Source organism: Palaemon carinicauda, chromosome 19 (genome assembly GCF_036898095.1).
Source record: "Palaemon carinicauda isolate YSFRI2023 chromosome 19, ASM3689809v2, whole genome shotgun sequence".
NCBI lineage: Eukaryota > Metazoa > Arthropoda > Malacostraca > Decapoda > Palaemonidae > Palaemon > Palaemon carinicauda.
The window spans coordinates 110,020,783-110,041,314 of record NC_090743.1 but is presented as its reverse complement, the minus strand read 5'-3'; the positions used below and the strand labels follow the sequence as shown (position 1 = coordinate 110,041,314).

At 42.3% G+C, this 20,532-nt stretch overlaps 1 protein-coding gene across 1 annotated transcript in view; it reads right to left on the bottom strand.

Annotated features, from left to right (window-relative positions):
- The window catches only part of LOC137659232 (uncharacterized), a 130,944-nt gene extending 110,842 nt beyond the window's left edge, over window positions 1-20,102 (bottom strand). Inside the window, exons 1-2 of the mRNA XM_068394266.1 lie at window positions 19,958-20,102; window positions 5,874-6,130 (exon numbers count right to left, since the gene is read on the bottom strand). Of these exons, the coding sequence (XP_068250367.1) occupies window positions 5,874-6,068 (195 nt within the window). The 5' untranslated portion in view covers window positions 6,069-6,130; window positions 19,958-20,102. The remainder of the gene's footprint in view (window positions 1-5,873; window positions 6,131-19,957) is intronic.
- Between the last annotated feature and the right edge of the window lie 430 nt (window positions 20,103-20,532).

The window sequence follows — 20,532 nt, the reverse complement described above, 5'->3', positions numbered from 1 at the left end:
AATGAACACATTGAGCGCACTTACATCTTAAGTACTCCTGCAGTGAACGTGGCTGCCAGATCATTGGAGCCATCCCTAATAGCCTTGTTCATGCATGACATAATTGTACAGCAATACATTGACAGCTGGAGAGACCTTCTTACTTAAGGCTCCCAGGGACGAATCCAACAAATAAATACTTCAAACGCTCGAAAAAACTCCTAACAGGAGATGGTCTAGCTCTGAAGCAGACCATAAAATCTTGGAGCGTCTCATGGCTAGACGACGAGGAGAGTCCACTAGGCTTAAGAAGTCTCCCTGGGCAGAGGCAGGTACTCCCAAGCCGAGAACTTCTCCTGTGTCACACCAGACGCTCGAGCAAGAAGCTAATTAAGGAGGAGGAAAAGCAAAAGAAGACTTTCCTAAACTTCTCCTGGATTCCAACCAGTCTCCCAGTAAGAGCATGGCTCTCTTGGAAGAACAAGAGAGAACTGACTTCGTAAATGTAGGAGTCGAAGAAAGTCATGCCAAGAGTAAACTCAGACGGCGGAGCAGCCGTTTCAAAACGAGTAGGACAAAATTTCACTAAAGAAATTCATAATTATAAAACAAGGGATTGTTGGACCACCCTAGGATACTCCTCTTCTGAATGACTCCCCAAAGGTACATTAGTTGAAAGGGGGTCATCAACTTCTTCAGAAGGCACATCATCTGATAAATCTAAAGTCTTGCGAGAAGGAGATTTATATTCAGAATGACGTGAAGGAAAAGCCTGACAGGCTACATCAACTTGTATATGAACAGAAGTTAAAGTTGGAGGGTCGATGTCACGTTGTGACTGCAGAGAATGTTATTCTACTACACGTCGTGACAGAAGTAACTGACGTTCAAACGTCCCGTAGTAACAGCGGTGACTGCTGTTCGATGCTATATCGTGACTACGATGACTGACCCTCGACGTCACGTCATGTCTACGGTGTCTACCGCTCAACGTCACGTCGTGTCTGCGGTGTCTGCAGCTCAACGTCACGCTGTGACTGCGGTGGCTGACGTTCAAAGCGATCAAAGTTACATCGAGATTTATGCTCCGCATCTCGTTTAACAGCAAAGCTGTCACTAGGGATAACGTCAGCGTGGCGTAACAAAGCTCGTGTAGAAGGTTGAAGACCTGAATCACGTATCCCAGAACCGTGACGTAAAAAAAACAAAGGATCCTTTCGCACAGGAACAGGATCGTAAGCTTCTATTAAAGAAGAAAGCTTTAACAGCATATCTTGCAAAACACTTAACTTCGGATCAACCTGTGACAGCGGTGGCTGACGTTCAAACGTCACGTAGTAACAGTGGTGACTGCTGATCGATGCTATATCGTGACTACGGTGACTGACACTCGACGTCACGTTGTGTCTACGGTGTCTACCGCTCAACGTCACGTCGAGTCTGTGGCAGAAACGTTTGTACATGAACGTCATCGCTATGAACAGGACTCTCATGATGACTACAGCTAGGACGTTGAACTTGTTCTGAAGGAACTAATAAACGTTTCAACTGTCTCGAAACCTTACGCCCAGGCTTTTAAAGAGACGAATCATCGGAAGACGAGGAGAAACTTCGTCTCTCCTGTCTTATGGCAAGGACGTGCTTGACGAGCAACGTCTGATACCTTTGAGGGAACGTCTGTTCGTTGGTTTACACCCCTCACTCCCTTAGGTCCTACGACATTCCTTCTCCCTGGTGCAGGGGAGCCTGAAAGAGGTCTCGGACTAGGCAAGTGACAAGCACGAACAAACGAACCCTCCGCAACACGGAACATGTTTTTTGCACTTTCTTCACTGATATCGCATTTTTTAATAATTTCACATTAGACATGAATAAAGCTGATTTCTACCTGAAGCACGCAATTCTCCCTTAAATCAAAAAGTTAGAATTGCGAAATATGTTGTATAATGTAAGCTCATTAGTACAAAATGAAACACACATGCAAAAATCAATAAACATATACATATATATCGAATAAAACGGAAATATATAAAGTTAAAAAGATCAGTGACTGCGGATGAGACTAAAAACTAGTTCACTAAGGACTACGTTTTCAATCTCTCACCGTACAGTGCCTTGGGATGAGAATAAAAACTAAAACGTTTTATCCTCTCTCCCCGTACAGAGACTTGGGACGAGAGTAAAACTCTGAATCGAGAACAACGTTACTCACTCCCAAATTCCTTGTACAGAGACTTGGGACGAGAATAAAGATCAGATCGTTCTCTCTTTTTCTCTCTCTCTCTCTCTTGTCACTCACAAGAGAATGGCTCACTCACTCTTCGTCAATAACAGGTTATTTGACTAAAGGAAAAAACTGAAATGACTAAGAAATTGAAAATTAACATGTTCCTTTAAATTAGTATCTAAAAAACTTCAGTTTGAAAGAAGAATGAACAAAACGCCAAAATCGATTTACTCTTTCTGCAAAGTGAAACCGTGATTCTCTCTTTCTCTATCATAACGATAGAGCGCAAACTGCGTAGCATAAATAAACCAAACGTTAGTTCATCTTTGAAAAACAGCACGAAGACTATTCAAAGAATAAATTTCTTAAAATATTTTCTAAAAATATTCATCTCATCACTCTTACAGAGCAACTGTTTTTATCTAAACAAAAATAAAAGTTGAATGGGCTCAACGTTGTTTAACTTCGTTTTCCAAGTCAGGACCGCCTACAAAGAATAGGTAAAGGCCGCATATAAACAAAAACATAAAATTTATCTCGGTGTTTAGTATAAATGGAAAGCTAATCGAAGAGGCCTAATAAAGGCGGGTGAGATATAAAATATATAGAGGTAAATCTATAAATATCAACAATAATTTATAAAGTGATAAAATAATTACTAAAAGCCTTTAACACACTTCCGTACACTGAGGGAAGGGTCGGCCATCTTTTCTCTATGGAAAAACCAGAGCGAGATTAAAAAAGCAAGGACAAAAACTTTTCCTCTCCTTTCAAAAGCATTTCCTTTGAAGATAGTATTGAATAATCCAACACAGCGAAAGCAATAAAACCAAAACCAAGTACTTCACCAATCGGTAGAAAACTCGAGGTCAAGCGCGAGCGGAACCAGTGTTGTCTTTAACACCGACAGAGAAGAACTGGTTTGGTTGAGAAGTATATGCGGTATCTGGCCGATTGTCGGCGCTGGTGGGCACACCCGGCAGCCTTCATGGCGATCGCTCGCGAGTTTTTGGAATCTGTCGACCGTCGGAGACGTCAGCTATTTATATATTCACCGGCTAAGTTTAATATTTAAAAACAAAAATTAGATAAAAGGCTAAAAAAAAAAAAAATAATTTCAAGTTTATCATAAAGTTAAGTGTTAATGTTTTCTGCCATTTTTTAATGTTTTGTAAAGTTAACTGTTTATGTTTTCTGCTACTTGTAAATGTTTTCTGCCATTTGTCGTCCTCCTCTGCTGCACCGCCACTTAGCTTTCAGACCACCTCATTCTGTGGCTTTCAGACCACCTCATTCTAAAGGTAAGGTTCCACATTTCTGTTACTGTATTTTCCATTTATTACTGCATTGTTGTACAGTGAACCCTCGTTTATCGCGGTAGATAGGTTCCAGTCGCGGCCGCGATAGGTGAAAATCCGCGAAGTAGTGACACCATATTTACCTATTTATTCAACATGTATATTCAGACTTTTAAAACCTTCCCTTGTACGTAGTACTGTTAACAAACTACCCTTTAATGTACAGAACACTTAATGCATGTACTACAGTACCCTAAACTAAAACAGGCACAAATATTAAAGGTGATTTTATATCATGCATTTCCTAAACATGCTAAAAAGCACGATAAAAATGGCAACCAATGTTTTGTTTACATTTATCTCTGATCATAATGTAGAAACAAACTGGAGGTAGAGCTTTGCTTATTACCCAGACATATTTCCCATACTTTTCCCTTAGAACTACATCACATCTTCCTACTTTAGATATATATATATATATATATATATATATATATATATATATATATATATATATATATACTGTATATATATATATATATATATATATGTACATATATATATATATATATATATATATATATATATATATATATATATATATATATATATATATATATATATATATGTGTGTGTGTGTATACTGTATATATATATATTTATATGTATACACATATACATACCTACATATATACATAAATACATGCATACACATATATATATATATATATATATATATATATATATATTACTGTATATATATGGGTTATGGAAAAAATCCGCGAAGTGGTGAATCCGCGATGGTCGAACCGCGAAGTAGCGAGGGTTCACTGTACTGTCTTCTCTAATTATACATTTCATTAACAGGTTATCAGTTAGGTTATGTATTGAATGATACACATTGTTGTATATTATTGTGTTTAGTACAGTTTAGCCTTATCACAAAATTTATTGTGGAGCTTTTGTAGGACTTGGAACAAATTAGGAGATTTACATGTAAAAGGTGACTCATAATACAAAATAAAATCATGGTATGAAAGCCGTTCCAGCTATCCGCAGTCTGCTCAACGTCCCTTGGCTCAAGGAGTTTGAACCCCTCCATGGAGGAGTTTCGGAGCCTAGCAATCCCCAGAGACAGATGTGAAGGTCGGTAACCAGAGGAGACAGGATGGAAAGTTTCTTCCGAAGAAGATTGAGGAGACAAAGAGGTGAAAGGACTCTTACCGCTGACCGACAACGTAAGAGTGCGGGATCAGCAGGCTGATCAACAGCAAGCCTCCGAAGAGTAGTTTCTATGTGAGACCCTTTACTGGAAAGGGAAACACTTGTCAGAGAGACGTGCCATGGGCTTTGCTCTCCCCCTGAAGGCTGTTTGTCAGGGGAAGGAGAGAGACGTGTTAGACAAACGCTCAGAGCAACAGCCGAACGCTGGCTTGTTAAACGATGAGTGTTTAAGCATCAACAAGCTACTTTGGGTAAAAGTCTGTCATTAGATCCATACACAGCCTGTCATATTATACATTGTTTTGAAGTTAAGAGTTACGGTATGTACTTGTTGCTCTTGTTGCTCCATTACTGGTGATGTTTGAAGAACGTCTCCGGACTTAACAAAGTTCACGTTACTCAGTTTTTGACCACTTGTTAAAGTTTATTTCAGTAGAATAATTTTATACTGTTTATCTTTATCTGGTACATTAGACCTAAACTACTGAACTTTCTTGGCCGAGTGGATTATTGTCATATAATCCAAATGATAACTGTATTACAATGTCAAAAGTGTAAGCAACCTTTACTTCTCTCCCATTTGTAAGGCATTTTTCTCTGATTTTTTTCATTTTTTAAATAAATATTTTTTTTTATTTTGTATTATGTGTTTTCTTTCATAAGTTTTCATTCCTCAGTTCTGTATTTAAATAGTGTAGTAAATTTAAAAGATTAAGAAAGCCTTACCCGAGCTGACACATTAACCTGTACCTCTAGTAACTTGACTCGAATCCCAGCCTTTAAATATCTATAACTACCTTGTCAAATTTTCAACAGCCATTCCAGCTTTGCTGACGTTATGCTCCTCTTAAAGTATGATAGTTTGTATTCATGAAGGAACAAAAGAAAAATACTGTACTTAAAGTATTATAACAATTTATCAATGAACATTAAACAGACTTGGAAAAAAAAGAAACCAGTGTAGTGTTGAAATCCATGCAATGTCTACCAATAAATGATTTTTACCCTCCAGTTATTTTATGTCAATCATCTGTTATAAGTCCTTCATCCACTATGCATTGCTTAAGAACTCTAAAAAGCTCCACCTTCAGTCTGCACAAGTCAGTAATATATCTGTAAGTCACACACTAAATTACATGACCAACCTTTTCAATATAAGGATTCTGTAGCACCAGGGTAAACAGCTCATACGCTTGCTCATATTCTTTCGTCGCATGGAGTTTCAAAGCTCTGTTGTAATTCTTGGAAGCCTCCGCCTCCAAGGCTTCACGTGTTGGCCCGGCATCCTCTTCGTCACTGCTGCCACAACTGAAGTCATTCAATGCAGCTATGCGAGTCATTTTTACTTTTTTTCAACTTCCCCCTCTGGGAAGTTATTGCACTGTGACTAGCATTTATTTACCTGGAAAAGCAATCATTGTAATTTACTCCACAATCATAAGTAGATAGTTAATGGTAAATATGTACATCAATAAACAAATCTTCACTCCACCCAAAAAAAAACGTTACAAGATCATCATATGAACCTAATCATTTCAATAACTTAACAGAAATTTTCCCTCTTGGTTTTAAATTCTCACAGATATACAAACCTTTCATTATTGAGTACCTTTAATCAACAAACCTTTCATTAGCGTCCACCTTTAATCAACAAACCTTTCATTAGCGTGCACCTTTAATCAACAAACCTTTCATTAGCGTCCACTTTTAATCAACAAACCTTTCATTAGCGTCCACCTTTAATCAACAAACCTTTCATTAGCATGCACCTTTAATCTGCAAACCTTTCATTAGCATCCACCTTTAATCAACAAACCTTTCATTAGCATGCACCTTTAATCTGCAAACCTTTCATTAGCATCCACCTTTAATCAACAAACCTTTCATTAGCGTCCACCTTTAATCAATAAACCTTTCATTAGCATGCACCTTTAATCAACAAACCTTTCATTAGCATGCACCTTTAATCTGCAAACCTTTCATTAGCATCCACCTTTAATCAACAAACCTTTCATTAGCGTCCACCTTTAATCAACAAACCTTTCATTAGCGTCCACCTTTAATCAACAAACCTTTCATTAGCATGCACCTTTAATCTGCAAACCTTTCATTAGCATCCACCTTTAATCAACAAACCTTTCATTAGCATGCACCTTTAATCTGCAAACCTTTCATTAGCATGCACCTTTAATCAACAAACCTTTCATTAGCGTCCACCTTTAATCAACAAACCTTTCATTAGCATCCACCTTTAATCAACAAACCTTTCATTAGCATCCACCTTTAATCAACAAACCTTTCATTAGCATCCACCTTTAATCAACAAACCTTTCATTAGCATGCACCTTTAATCTGCAAACCTTTCATTAGCATCCACCTTTAATCAACAAACCTTTCATTAGCGTCCACCTTTAATCAACAAACCTTTCATTAGCATCCACCTTTAATCAACAAACCTTTCATTAGCATCCACCTTTAATCAACAAACCTTTCATTAGCATCCACCTTTAATCAACAAACCTTTCATTAGCGTCCACCTTTAATCAACAAACCTTTCATTAGCATGCACCTTTAATCAACAAACCTTTCATTAGCGTCCACCTTTAATCAACAAACCTTTCATTAGCATGCACCTTTAATCAACAAACCTTTCATTAGCGTCCACCTTTAATCAACAAACCTTTCATTAGCATGCACCTTTAATCTGCAAACCTTTCATTAGCATCCACCTTTAATCAACAAACCTTTCATTAGCATCCACCTTTAATCAACAAACCTTTCATTAGCATCCACCTTTAATCAACAAACCTTTCATTAGCATCCACCTTTAATCAACAAACCTTTCATTAGCATCCACCTTTAATCAACAAACCTTTCATTAGCATCCACCTTTAATCAACAAACCTTTCATTAGCATCCACCTTTAATCAACAAACCTTTCATTAGCATCCACCTTTAATCAACAAACCTTTCATTAGCATGCACCTTTAATCAACAAACCTTTCATTAGCATCCACCTTTAATCAACAAACCTTTCATTAGCATCCACCTTTAATCAACAAACCTTTCATTAGCATCCACCTTTAATCAACAAACCTTTCATTAGCATCCACCTTTAATCAACAAACCTTTCATTAGCATCCACCTTTAATCAACAAACCTTTCATTAGCATCCACCTTTAATCAACAAACCTTTCATTAGCATGCACCTTTAATCAACAAACCTTTCATTAGCGTCCACCTTTAATCAACAAACCTTTCATTAGCATGCACCTTTAATCAACAAACCTTTCATTAGCGTCCACCTTTAATCAACAAACCTTTCATTAGCATCCACCTTTAATCAACAAACCTTTCATTAGCATCCACCTTTAATCAACAAACCTTTCATTAGCATCCACCTTTAATCAACAAACCTTTCATTAGCGTCCACCTTTAATCAACAAACCTTTCATTAGCATGCACCTTTAATCAACAAACCTTTCATTAGCGTCCACCTTTAATCAACAAACCTTTCATTAGCATGCACCTTTAATCTGCAAACCTTTCATTAGCATCCACCTTTAATCAACAAACCTTTCATTGCATCCACCTTTAATTAACAAACCTTTCATTAGCATGCACCTTTAATCTGCAAACCTTTCATTAGCATCCACCTTTAATCAACAAACCTTTCATTAGCATGCACCTTTAATCTGCAAACCTTTCATTAGCATCCACCTTTAATCAACAAACCTTTCATTAGCATCCACCTTTAATCAACAAACCTTTCATTAGCGTCCACCTTTAATCAACAAACCTTTCATTAGCATGCACCTTTAATCTGCAAACCTTTCATTAGCATCCACCTTTAATCAACAAACCTTTCATTAGCATCCACCTTTAATCAACAAACCTTTCATTAGCGTCCACCTTTAATCAACAAACCTTTCATTAGCATGCACCTTTAATCAACAAACCTTTCATTAGCGTCCACCTTTAATCAACAAACCTTTCATTAGCATGCACCTTTAATCTGCAAACCTTTCATTAGCATCCACCTTTAATCAACAAACCTTTCATTAGCGTCCACCTTTAATCAACAAACCTTTCATTAGCATCCACCTTTAATCAACAAACCTTTCATTAGCATCCACCTTTAATCAACAAACCTTTCATTAGCATCCACCTTTAATCAACAAACCTTTCATTAGCGTCCACCTTTAATCAACAAACCTTTCATTAGCATGCACCTTTAATCAACAAACCTTTCATTAGCGTCCACCTTTAATCAACAAACCTTTCATTAGCATGCACCTTTAATCAACAAACCTTTCATTAGCGTCCACCTTTAATCAACAAACCTTTCATTAGCATCCACCTTTAATTAACAAACCTTTCATTAGCATGCACCTTTAATCTGCAAACCTTTCATTAGCATCCACCTTTAATCAACAAACCTTTCATTAGCGTCCACCTTTAATCAACAAACCTTTCATTAGCATGCACCTTTAATCTGCAAACCTTTCATTAGCATCCACCTTTAATCAACAAACCTTTCATTAGCATCCACCTTTAATTAACAAACCTTTCATTAGCATGCACCTTTAATCTGCAAACCTTTCATTAGCATCCACCTTTAATCAACAAACCTTTCATTAGCATGCACCTTTAATCAACAAACCTTTCATTAGCGTCCACCTTTAATCAACAAACCTTTCATTAGCATCCACCTTTAATTAACAAACCTTTCATTAGCATGCACCTTTAATCTGCAAACCTTTCATTAGCATCCACCTTTAATCAACAAACCTTTCATTAGCGTCCACCTTTAATCAACAAACCTTTCATTAGCATGCACCTTTAATCTGCAAACCTTTCATTAGCATCCACCTTTAATCAACAAACCTTTCATTAGCATCCACCTTTAATCAACAAACCTTTCATTAGCGTCCACCTTTAATCAACAAACCTTTCATTAGCATGCACCTTTAATCAACAAACCTTTCATTAGCGTCCACCTTTAATCAACAAACCTTTCATTAGCATCCACCTTTAATCAACAAACCTTTCATTAGCATGCACCTTTAATCAACAAACCTTTCATTAGCGTCCACCTTTAATCAACAAACCTTTCATTAGCATCCACCTTTAATCAACAAACCTTTCATTAGCATGCACCTTTAATCAACAAACCTTTCATTACCGTCCACCTTTAATCAACAAACCTTTCATTAGCATGCACCTTTAATCTGCAAACCTTTCATTAGCATCCACCTTTAATCAACAAACCTTTCATTAGCATGCACCTTTAATCAAGTCTCATATTTAATCATTTATATACACATAAACAATGATAAGAGACTGATAAAGTAATCAGCCCAAGTTACAGAAAGCTGTAAAAAAAAAAAAATGACAAATTCATAGATAATTTGTATTTTTCCTAACTATACAAACCTTAGCTATTTAATAGGGGTTATTACTTTCGGCGTAGCTGAAATGACGAACCATTGGAATTTTAACGAGGGTTAACTACCCCATCGCTAGTTAGCAGGGGTAGGGAGGGTAGCTTGCTACACACGCCCCTCACACACACCTGTGCTTGAGCTCACTTTGCTTAGAGGTAGGACTTCAAGGCAGATAGGGCTGGCGGGCAAGTTTGATTAAATAGCTAAGGTTTGTATAGTTAGGAAAAATACAACTTATCTACGAATTTGTCATTTGTTCCGTAACTGACATACAAACCACGCTATTTAATAGGGGTGACACACACATTAGGAAGGGTGGAAAGTCCCAGCCAGTACTGGCTTTTGGCTTTGCCCGGGGACTCTGTATTTGAGTGTATCAGCACTCAACAATAAGGAGTCCCTGCACCTCGATAGAACCTTGCTACGCAAGGGCTGCGGCCTATGTAAGCTGTGTGTGAAGGAATGAAGTGTGACTCGTTCTAGGAAGTTGACCTGTAGTCCTTTAGATGGAAACTTTAGGCTAGGACTCTCCCAATACCACCTCGTCGGTATGGGGATGTGACAGTATTAGCTTAATACTAGGAACACAAGGAAACATGGTTTACCTGCAGTGGTTCGAGGTCAGCTGTGCAGAGAACCCAGGATGCTGCTTTCCCCAAGAGAGGGGAGGATGAAGAAAAGAATAAGGGCCAGACATACCTTTTCATTCATGCAGACTAAGACCAGGTAACAATGCCCTCAACCTTCTGCTACTTGTCCATTAAGGAGCCTGAGGTTTTAAACCAGCGGTTGTGCAGCCACCAAAGGGCCGATAAAAAACGTATCGAGCCTCCTGTGGGTCACATCTTGCAGGTAGTGGGCTGTGAAGGTCGTCTGACGCTTCCACACCCCAGCTTGGAGCACCTGCGTCACTGAGAAGTTTTTCTTGAAGCCCAGGGACGTAGCTACGCCCCTGACGTTATGTGCTCTAGGGCGACGTGACGGAGGAGGGTCTGGATTCAGGGACAGATGGATCACACTACGAATCCATGCCGAGATGGTGTTCTTGGTAACCCTCCTCTTAGTCCTCCCAGTGCTCACAAACAATGCCTGCACCTGGGGACGTATTGCAGCCATTCTTGTTCTTTTGAGATTTAGCCTCAGACTCCTTACTGGACACAGTAGGAGATGGTGTGGGTCATCTGTCACAGAACGAAGACTCGAAATCTGGAAGGAGTCGAACCGAGGGTCCGGCACCCCCAGATTCTGAGTCTTAGCAATAAACTCAGGGACGAATTTGAACATTACCTCCCCCCCATCTCCTTGAATGGGCAATGTCATATGAGAGACCATGAAGTTCACCGACTCGCTTGGCTGACACCAAAGCTAGTAGGAACACCGTCTTCCAAGTCAGGTGGCGATCTGAAGCCTGGCATAATGGTTTGTAGGGAGGTCTCTTAAGAGACCTGAGAACTCGAACCACGTTCCATGGAGGAGGTCTCACTTCCGACTGAGGGTAGGCAAGTTTATAACTTCGTATGAGTAGGGAAAGTTCCAGCGAGGAAGAAATGTCCACTCCTTTGAGCCTGAAGGCTAGACTTAACGCTGAGCGATAGCCTTTCACCGCCGAGACTGAAAGGCGCATTTCTTCCCGCAAATACACAAACTCCGCACTTCCTGGAACAGTGGCATCTAGTGGAGAGATAAACCTTCAACGACACCAACCACAGAACACTCTCCACTTTGCCTGGTAGACAGATGTGGATGACTTTCTCAGATGTCCAGACATCCTGACCGCAACTTGTTGCCAAAATCCTCTCTCAGCGAGGAGATGCTGGATAGTCTCCAGGCGTGAAGTCGTAGCGAAGCTACGGCTTTGTGGAAGATGTTGGCATGTGGTTGTTTGAGTAGCTCGTGTTGCGGAGGGAGTTCTCTCGGAAGTTCCGTTAGGAGTTGCAGAAGGTCTGGAAACCATTCCGCGTGATGCCATAGCGGAGCTATAAGGGTCATCGAAAGATTGATCGATATTCTGGTCTTGTTGAGCACCCTCCTCATCAGACAGAACTGGGGAAAGGCGTACATGTCGATGTTATCCCACCGTTGTTGGAAGGCATCTTCCCAGAGCGCCTTGGGATCCGGGACTGGGGAGCAGTACAGCAGAAGCTCTAAGTTCAGCGCTGTCGTGAACAGATCCACAGTTGGGGAACCCCACAAAGTCAGGACTTTGTTGGCTACTACAGTATATGATCCAAAGACCACTCGGTACTCACTATCTGATTTGCCCTGCTCAGACTGTCGGCGAGCACATTCCTCTTGCCTGGAATGAAAAGTACTGATAGTGGAATCGAGTGGACTTCGGTCCATCTCAGTATCTCTACTACGAGATGGGATAGCTGCTTTGAAAAGGTACATCCTTGCTTGTTGATGTAAGCCACTACTGTGGTGTTGTCGCTCATCACCACCACAGAGTGACCCGCCAAGTACGTATTGTTGGAATTGTTGAAGGGCCAGGAATACGGCCTTCATTTCTAGCAGATTTATATGGAGGCACTTTTTTGATTCTGACCACAGGCCTGAGGTCCTGTGTTGCATAACGTGGGCCCCCCACCCTTTCTTTGAGGCGTCCGAAAACAGCATCAAATCCGAGGGGAGGACGAGAAGATCCCCTCCTCTTCATAGGTTCTCGTCTGTCACCCACCACTGGAAGGTCCGTCCGTTCCACAGGTCCCATGGGGATCATGACGTCCGGGGAATCGTAACCCTGATTCCACCGAGACTTGAGTCGCCATTAGAGGGATCTCATCCTGAGGCAACCGTTGGGAACTAGAAGGGCCAAAGATGAGAGGTGACCAAGGGGACGTAACCAAGATTGGGCTGGAAGTTCTTCTCGTCTGAGAAAAGGGCTTGCGACCCTCCTCAGCCTTGCATTCCTGTCGTCTGATGGGAAGGCTTTGTGGAGATTGGTGTCTATGATCATGCCTAGATATACCAGTCTTTGAGTGGGAAGCAGAGAGGACTTCTGGAGATTTACCATGATCCCCAGATCTTGGCAAAGTCCCAGAAGTTTGTCTCGGTGTTGAAGAAGGGCTGACTCCGAGTCTGCTAGGATCAGCCAGTCGTTCAGATAACGGAGGAGACGGATGCCAATCCTGTGTGCCCACGACAATATTAGGGTGAAAACTCTGGTGAAAACCTGTGGTGCTGTGGAGAGACCGAAACACAGCACCTTAAACTGGTAAACCTTGTTGTGTAGGCTGAATCTTAAGTACTTCCTTGAAGACGGATGGACTGGGATCTGGAAGTACGCGTCCTTCAGGTCCAGTGTACACATGACGTCTTGCGGTCTCACTGCAAGTCTGACCATGTCTGCGGTCTCCATGGTGAACGGAGTTTGCTTGACAAACTTGTTCAGAGCTGAAAGGTCGATGACTGGTCTCCAGCCTCCAGACGCCTTCTTTACAAGAAAGAGTCGACTGAAGAAGCCTGGAGACCCGTCGAGGACCTCGATCCCATGGGAAGGGAGCTCAACGACACTGGATCCGCTGTCTAGGGAGGTAGAGATGTTGTGAACGGGACGCGATATCCCCGACTGATTACGGAAATCGTCCAGGAATCGGCCCCGAGTTACTGCCACCTGTTCGCGCAACTTTGTAGGCATCCCCCCACTGGTGGACATGCAGGGGGACTGCCAATCCTAGCGTTTGCGGGCTCAGCCGCTTCCTCTAGGATTCTTTCCTCCCCTGGAGGACTTTTTGCCTTTCTTGTCCTTGACATGAAAGGGCTTAGACACCGTCGTCTTCGCTGCAGCTGCCGGTTTCATGGTCTTGGTAGGACGTGGCTGCTGGGGTGCTGGAGGTTCATAGGGCTTTGATGTTAGAGCCCTATGCAGGAGAGAGTCCTGGTTGGACTTCCTCCACCTCTCAGTGGCCTGCTCCACGTCCTTAGGCTCAAACAAGTTCTTCCCCATAACGGTAGAATGCCTGAGCCTGCTGATCTCGACGATTCAAGATGGTGTTAGTCCACAAGTTCGAGACTTGGTGGGCTAGAAACTCGATCATGTGAGTGCCCGAGAGTAAAATGATCTCCATAGCCTTCCTAGTACTTTCTTTGGATAAATCCTCCGAACGTAACAGGATGCCTAGGGTCCCTAGCCAGATATCCAGCGACGAAGTGGCCTGCATGGCACATTTCGCCACCTTCTCCTGGCTAAGGATCTCCGTAGCAGAGAATGAGACCTGCCAGTTGGAGTCTCTCAAGAGGGACTCCCCTGGTGAGCTCTTCCAACGAATGGTGAAAGGGAAGACCCAAACAAGTCTCCTCAACGATGTCGAAGTACCTCCTCTGTTGGACACGAGGAGGTGGGAGAAGTTTGTTGCCAGTGCTGGATCGGCTGGAGGAGGCAAGCTCGGAGAGCTGGACTTCGACCTTGTCTCTGGCACTCTTGACCCCTTGAGACCAGGGCAAAGCCGCACTGGCCTTCGAGGGTTTTTGAGTCCCAAAGACTCGGTCCAAGATCGTGTCTTTGCCCTCACGAGGAGGAATCTCTGGATCAGCAAACCCATTGAGATTCCTCATAGGGGTCAAAACCTGCCAGAATGCATGTTCTAATTCCTGCAGCTCTCCTCCTGAAGGGCTAGCAGCGAAGTCTCCTGTACCCAAAGGCTCTTCTTGGGGGGACTCATGGACGTTTTCCGAGTGCTTGGCTGGCTCCGGTCTAAGCCTTAATGAAGACTTCGGTACAGTCTTGGAGTCCTTCGATTCCCTCCTGGGAGGGATGCAAGACTCCAACAACGATGGTGGGAGGCTCTTCTCCACCCCTACCCGAGAAGACTTTCCAGCGTGAGGTGGGGTTTCCCTCATTGGTGCGATGGGGTAACGCCTCACCTCACGTGACTCCCCTAAGGACGGGAAGTCTTCGTCCGAAGGGGAGGGAGAGAAAGTCTGGGGGGGGGTGGGAAGTTACCACGTTCGAAAATTCTCTTTTCCTCTTTGGGGGGGGACACGATGACGACCTTGCTGCGCATTGTCCTGCAGCCTCGCGCGTGGGGGGGGGGATTGATGATCACGCTGGGGAGCGTGCTGGCGCTCGCGCGATGGGAAATACCCTGGGTCGTGTGCGGGTGACTGTTGGCAAGCGAGCATGGGCGAATGTTGGCGCGCGAGGGTGCGCGCGAGCAAGCGAGCTGAAGAAAGCAGAGGGTGTGCAGAAGGAAGGTTGCGCGCTCGCGCAGGATCAGGCTGAACAGCCCTTGCGGGCGATGATACCGTTGGGCGCGCACGCAGGAGACACATCTCTTGCGCGCGGGTGCACATGAGTGCGCACATTAGGCTGTGGAGATGGGCGTGGGCGCGAGTGGGAGACTGCACGCGAAGGCGTGCTGGCGAGGGATGGCACACAGGTGGAGAACGACGGCGCGTTGGCGAGCGCTGACGAGCAGGGGAAGAAATTAACTTCACTACTGCGCCCAGATCAGAAGATCGTGGGCGCGCAGGAGATCGTTGGCGCGCAGGAGAATGATGGCGCGAAGCAGGTTAAAGGGGCACAGGTGACCGCTGGCGCACTTTAACAGGAACATCATCTGTAGATGAGCGCTTGCGCGCAGATGAGCGTTGGCGCACAGGTGAGCACTGGCGCGTAAGGGACGTATGTGCCAACTTGCGCATACGCCCTTGTTGCCCCGAAGGGACCGTTGCCCGTTTCACAACAGGATGTGTCGGCGCCCACAGCGCGTCAGCAGCCAGGAACGGTGACGGCAGGTCAGCAGGTCTGACGGGTGGAAGGTCTAAGTGTCCTTTGTAAGGACGACCTTCCACCGAAGGGGATCGCGAACGATCTGCAGAGAGGTACAGGGTTGTAGCTGGGAGAGTCGGAGAACGATGGCAAGGTTCCTCTGCGGCGGACTGCGGAGACGATGAACCGAAGAGGCGCCTCCTCACACCCTCGTGAGGTGAAGGAAGGCCTCTCTAGCGAAGAGGAAGGCGGGCTTTACTCCTTATGCGTCCTCTGGGGGCCGTACGGTCAGCGGGCTGAACATCAGCAGTCCTCCGAAGAGGAGTCTCTGTGTGTGAAATCCCCAGAGGGAGAGAATCACCGGCAGAAGAGACTGTTGGATCTAGTTCCTCCCTCGAAGGATGAGCAGAGGGAGGAACTAAGCCTTCAGCTACAACAGGTTGATCAGGAGCAGAGGTCTGAGATAACGCATCGGAAGCCTCCGCCACCACAACGTCGACGATAGACAGAGGATCAACCTCTGCCAAAGTCGGCGATTGTTTGACAGCGGCCCCCAACCAGATCATGTCAAACAAAGCTTCCTCGGAGGGTGAACCCTCAAGCCCCAAGGAAGACCAAAGCTGAAATAAATCATTATTAGACAGATTAAGATTTAAATCCTCCCCCGGGGGAGGAGGAGGAGCTGCCTCGCTATGGGAAGCAACTCCCTCTCCCGAACCCCGAGATCGGGCAACAGAACTATGGCCTACGCTACCACTCAACAGTTTCTCGGAAGAAACCAATCGAGCGGGAGCTTCGGAGGAGGTTTTGGCAACGGAAGGAGAGCCCTTCGGATTTTCTCCTTTCAAAGAAACCTTCGAAGGAGAAATATCACGTTTGGACTACTTCTTCCGTCGCCGAGAAAACCTCTCCCACTGGGAGGTAGACCACTCCCTACACTCACCACACTTAATATTTCTATCACACCGCTGGCCCCTACAATAAGAACAAAGGGTGTGAGGGTCCATATCGACCGCCGACATAAACGTGCCACAAGGGCAGTCGGGTAATCCAGGACACTTTCACATGATAGCAGAGGCCAACTTCAAACACACCTGTAAAAGGAAAAGCAAAAAGCATTTAATGGCTGTCAGAAAGGCGAGGGTGAAAGCCGACACGTCCGACTCCCACCCGAGCCGAAAGCAAAGTGAGCTCAAGCACAGGTGTGTGTGTGTGTGGGGGGGGGGGGGTAGCAAGCTACCCTCCCTACCCCCCGCTAACTAGCGGTGGGGTAGTAAACCCTCATTAAAATTCTAATGGCTCATCATTTCAGCTACGCCGAAAGTAATAACCCCCTATTAAATAGCGTGGTTTGTATGTCAGTTACGGAACATGCAGTACTTTAATTTCTAGCCAAACTGGAATTCGCTATAAGAAATGGTGATTGCTATTTTTGGTTGGTTTGTTTCTCACTGGGATCCCTAAGATTTCTTTTTGGTAAAATTATAGTTTCAACCAAACTCAGATATCCAATATGAAAATATATTTTTTCTAGGTTAAATGGTGTTTTCAACACATTTGACCTTCATTATTTCTGCAAATAATCAGATTTAGAGATACAGGACCCCCTCTAATAACTACAATAATGGAGTTCCACAGAGGAGAATCAGAGTTTTTGGGTGGGAGAACACAGAAAACAGGTAGAATAACAGAAGTTGTCTAACCTTAACACAACAATCATCGTAATAAAAAAGTACCGTAATCATTAGTAACAATAGCAAGGAAACACAATCAAAACACTAAAGGTTTTGTTAGCCAGACTTCTGGACGCATAGAAAACGTGGTTTTCCATCCCATTTTTTATGGAGTTGAGTCATTCGTAGCACTCTTTATAATATTATTACAAATACCTCGTTACATAACTCAGCCGACTATTTATTGGTTTTTGCTCTGCAGTATGCTCGCAATTAAACATTATCTCATTGCTTTTATGTTCTTAAAAGCAGACTATGTTTCATTACACGCATTAGTCCTGTGGGCTAGTATTTCAATGTTAATTGTCAATTATACAGACTTCATCGGCAAATATTTCCGTGACCCTTAATTTGCAGAAGGTTTGATTACCTTTTTCGTATGAATCGTCTCCAAAATACATAAGTAAAAAATAATAGATATCCAAATTGAGTTACTACTGTAATAATACCTTCTTTTCACGTAAGAAAACTCATTAACGAGTGGATTGGCCTGTATGGATATAAAAAGCAAGATAACTTTGGGGAAAATTATATAATTTAGTTCATATATTTGGCAAGAAATTAAAATATCATAAGAGGCTTTATACTGTAGTTGGTTGGGCGGACAGGTCAGTAATTAAAATGTGGGTATATATTTATTATAGCACAATATTCCGTAAGAAGAATACTTGGTGCATTTACAGGCACTGTACTTTTAACTGTTCTAATCCAAATAATTGGGAGAAAATCCATTTTATCAAATTTTAGAAATTTTAAAATTCCAAAGGATATGACTGAAAAACCTCATTCTATAAGGGAAACAAACACAAGAATACTGACTAACTTAAGGTTCCCCACCTAACCTAACCTAGGAGTTGTATCCTTACATACTTACCTACCTAGCTATACCTCCCATAGACTACCGTTTCCTTAGCTTACCCTAAGTCTCTATCCTGTGTTTGCTTCCCAAATGGCTTCACTACTAGCCAGGTAACACTAAACCATATTTCATAAAACTTAGCCTCAGAATATTGCACTTCAGACAATGATACACAACAATTTCCCCATAAAGCAAATCAATTTTACAATTAATAAGAAAGTTTATGTCTGTCACAACCAACTACATACACCCCATACCATATATTGCTATTTGTTTACAAGACCACGCTCTCCATATACTGCCAAATTATGCAAAGCTATTGTTTTTCTCTATTACATTTTCATTATTTAAAACAATTTGCCGCATAGGAAACAAGTTAAAATTATAAAAAACTATAGAACAAGAAAAAACTATCCTGGTTTCCTCAATAAACAACCTGGAACTCACATCATCAACCAAACAGATTTTCATGATGCCGGAGAACATTTGATATATATTCAAGATATATACTAAATTAATAATTTAATTACTGAAGTGTCACTATTTGTGAACTGTATATTCTATGGACACTTTTGAGTAATTGCTCCATTTTTTATTTAGTATATTTTTTAAAATATATATCAAATGTGCGCTGGCATCTCGAACTGCTGTTTGGTTGACTAGGGGTTGTGACCTGGGAACTAGTAGGTTAGCTTAGGTGGGTTTTTTAGGTTCTGTAGCCTTTAACAAATCTTAAAGTGTTAAATAATCATGTTTTGGCCGGTGTGGTGGTCTGAACGATCCCCCGGTCTCAGAATTCTCCTTGACATTGTATAATGGTTCTTTTCCACCATTAGCTCGCTTCGCTCGCATGAAAATAAAACATCAAGCTCGTATGTACTGGCAAGCGGTAATGTTGAGCTGCGCACGCTAACATTACAGGAAAATAAAACATCAACTTCGTATGCACTGGCAAACAGTAATGTTCGCGCATGCGCAGATTATCAAGGAGAATTCTGAGACCGGGGGATCATTCAGACCGTCACACCAGTTTTCAAACTCTTACATGAACCATATATTTTTCCAACTGGTTATCTTGGGTTTATCTTGTATTTTTGACCCTTATTATTGCTGCAAATCACTAGTAAATGACATTTCCCCTCCCGAAAAAAAACACGGTTTCCCACTGGGGTCCATCATAATTGTCTTTATATAGGAGGGTCCAAAAACTCCTGAACGGGGGGTTTGCCCCAATAATCATGGTCAGAAATGCATAAAACACAAGATAGCGAGTAGGAAAAATATAAGGTTCATGAATTTGGCTAGAAATTAAAGTATCATATATTACTCATCTTTGGGTTGCCTAAGGATAGGCCTACACCTGTACCAATCCTTTAGCCTTCGTCCTCAGATCGATCCAAATGAACGTATTTGACAGCATTTACTGAGGCTAAGCAAATCTACTTGGATTGAAGAAGTTAATATTTACGATAAAACTTACCTAAATTCACACTTTCAATCATAAATATTTAAATTACTGTTCAAAATGACAGACGACACTGAATCTTATAACTTTGCCGCGTCCTATGTTTACATGTGATGAGGGAAGTAGCCAATCAGAATAAAGGGCATGTTGGCCAATCAGAGTTGAGCGTTGACAGATCAGAGACAACGGGAGAAGAGGATATTAGGAAACGTTTTATTTAACCAAGGAGGAATAGAAAAAGAAAATAATATATATATATATATCAAATTTGGAAAAAAGGGAAAGAAATATAATAACGAAAATAATGAAGAAAATTAAAGGGGTGCCCATGAAAAAGCGAAGCACTCCGCCCACTCCCAGCAACTGAACCTGAATATGTGAAGGCTACTAGTCAATGCCACCAATACTAGGTTGGTTTGCCGTGAGCTATAGGACTAGAGACTCCCACCATCACCAATCTGCAGTAGCCAGACATGATTGAGGACATGTCTGAGGCCTTTGTCCTGTAATGGACCGGGTTAATCACGAGGCTGAGGCTCTTGTTTTCAAACTCAAACAGTTGGGAGTTGGTGGGTCGTTTCTTAGTATTA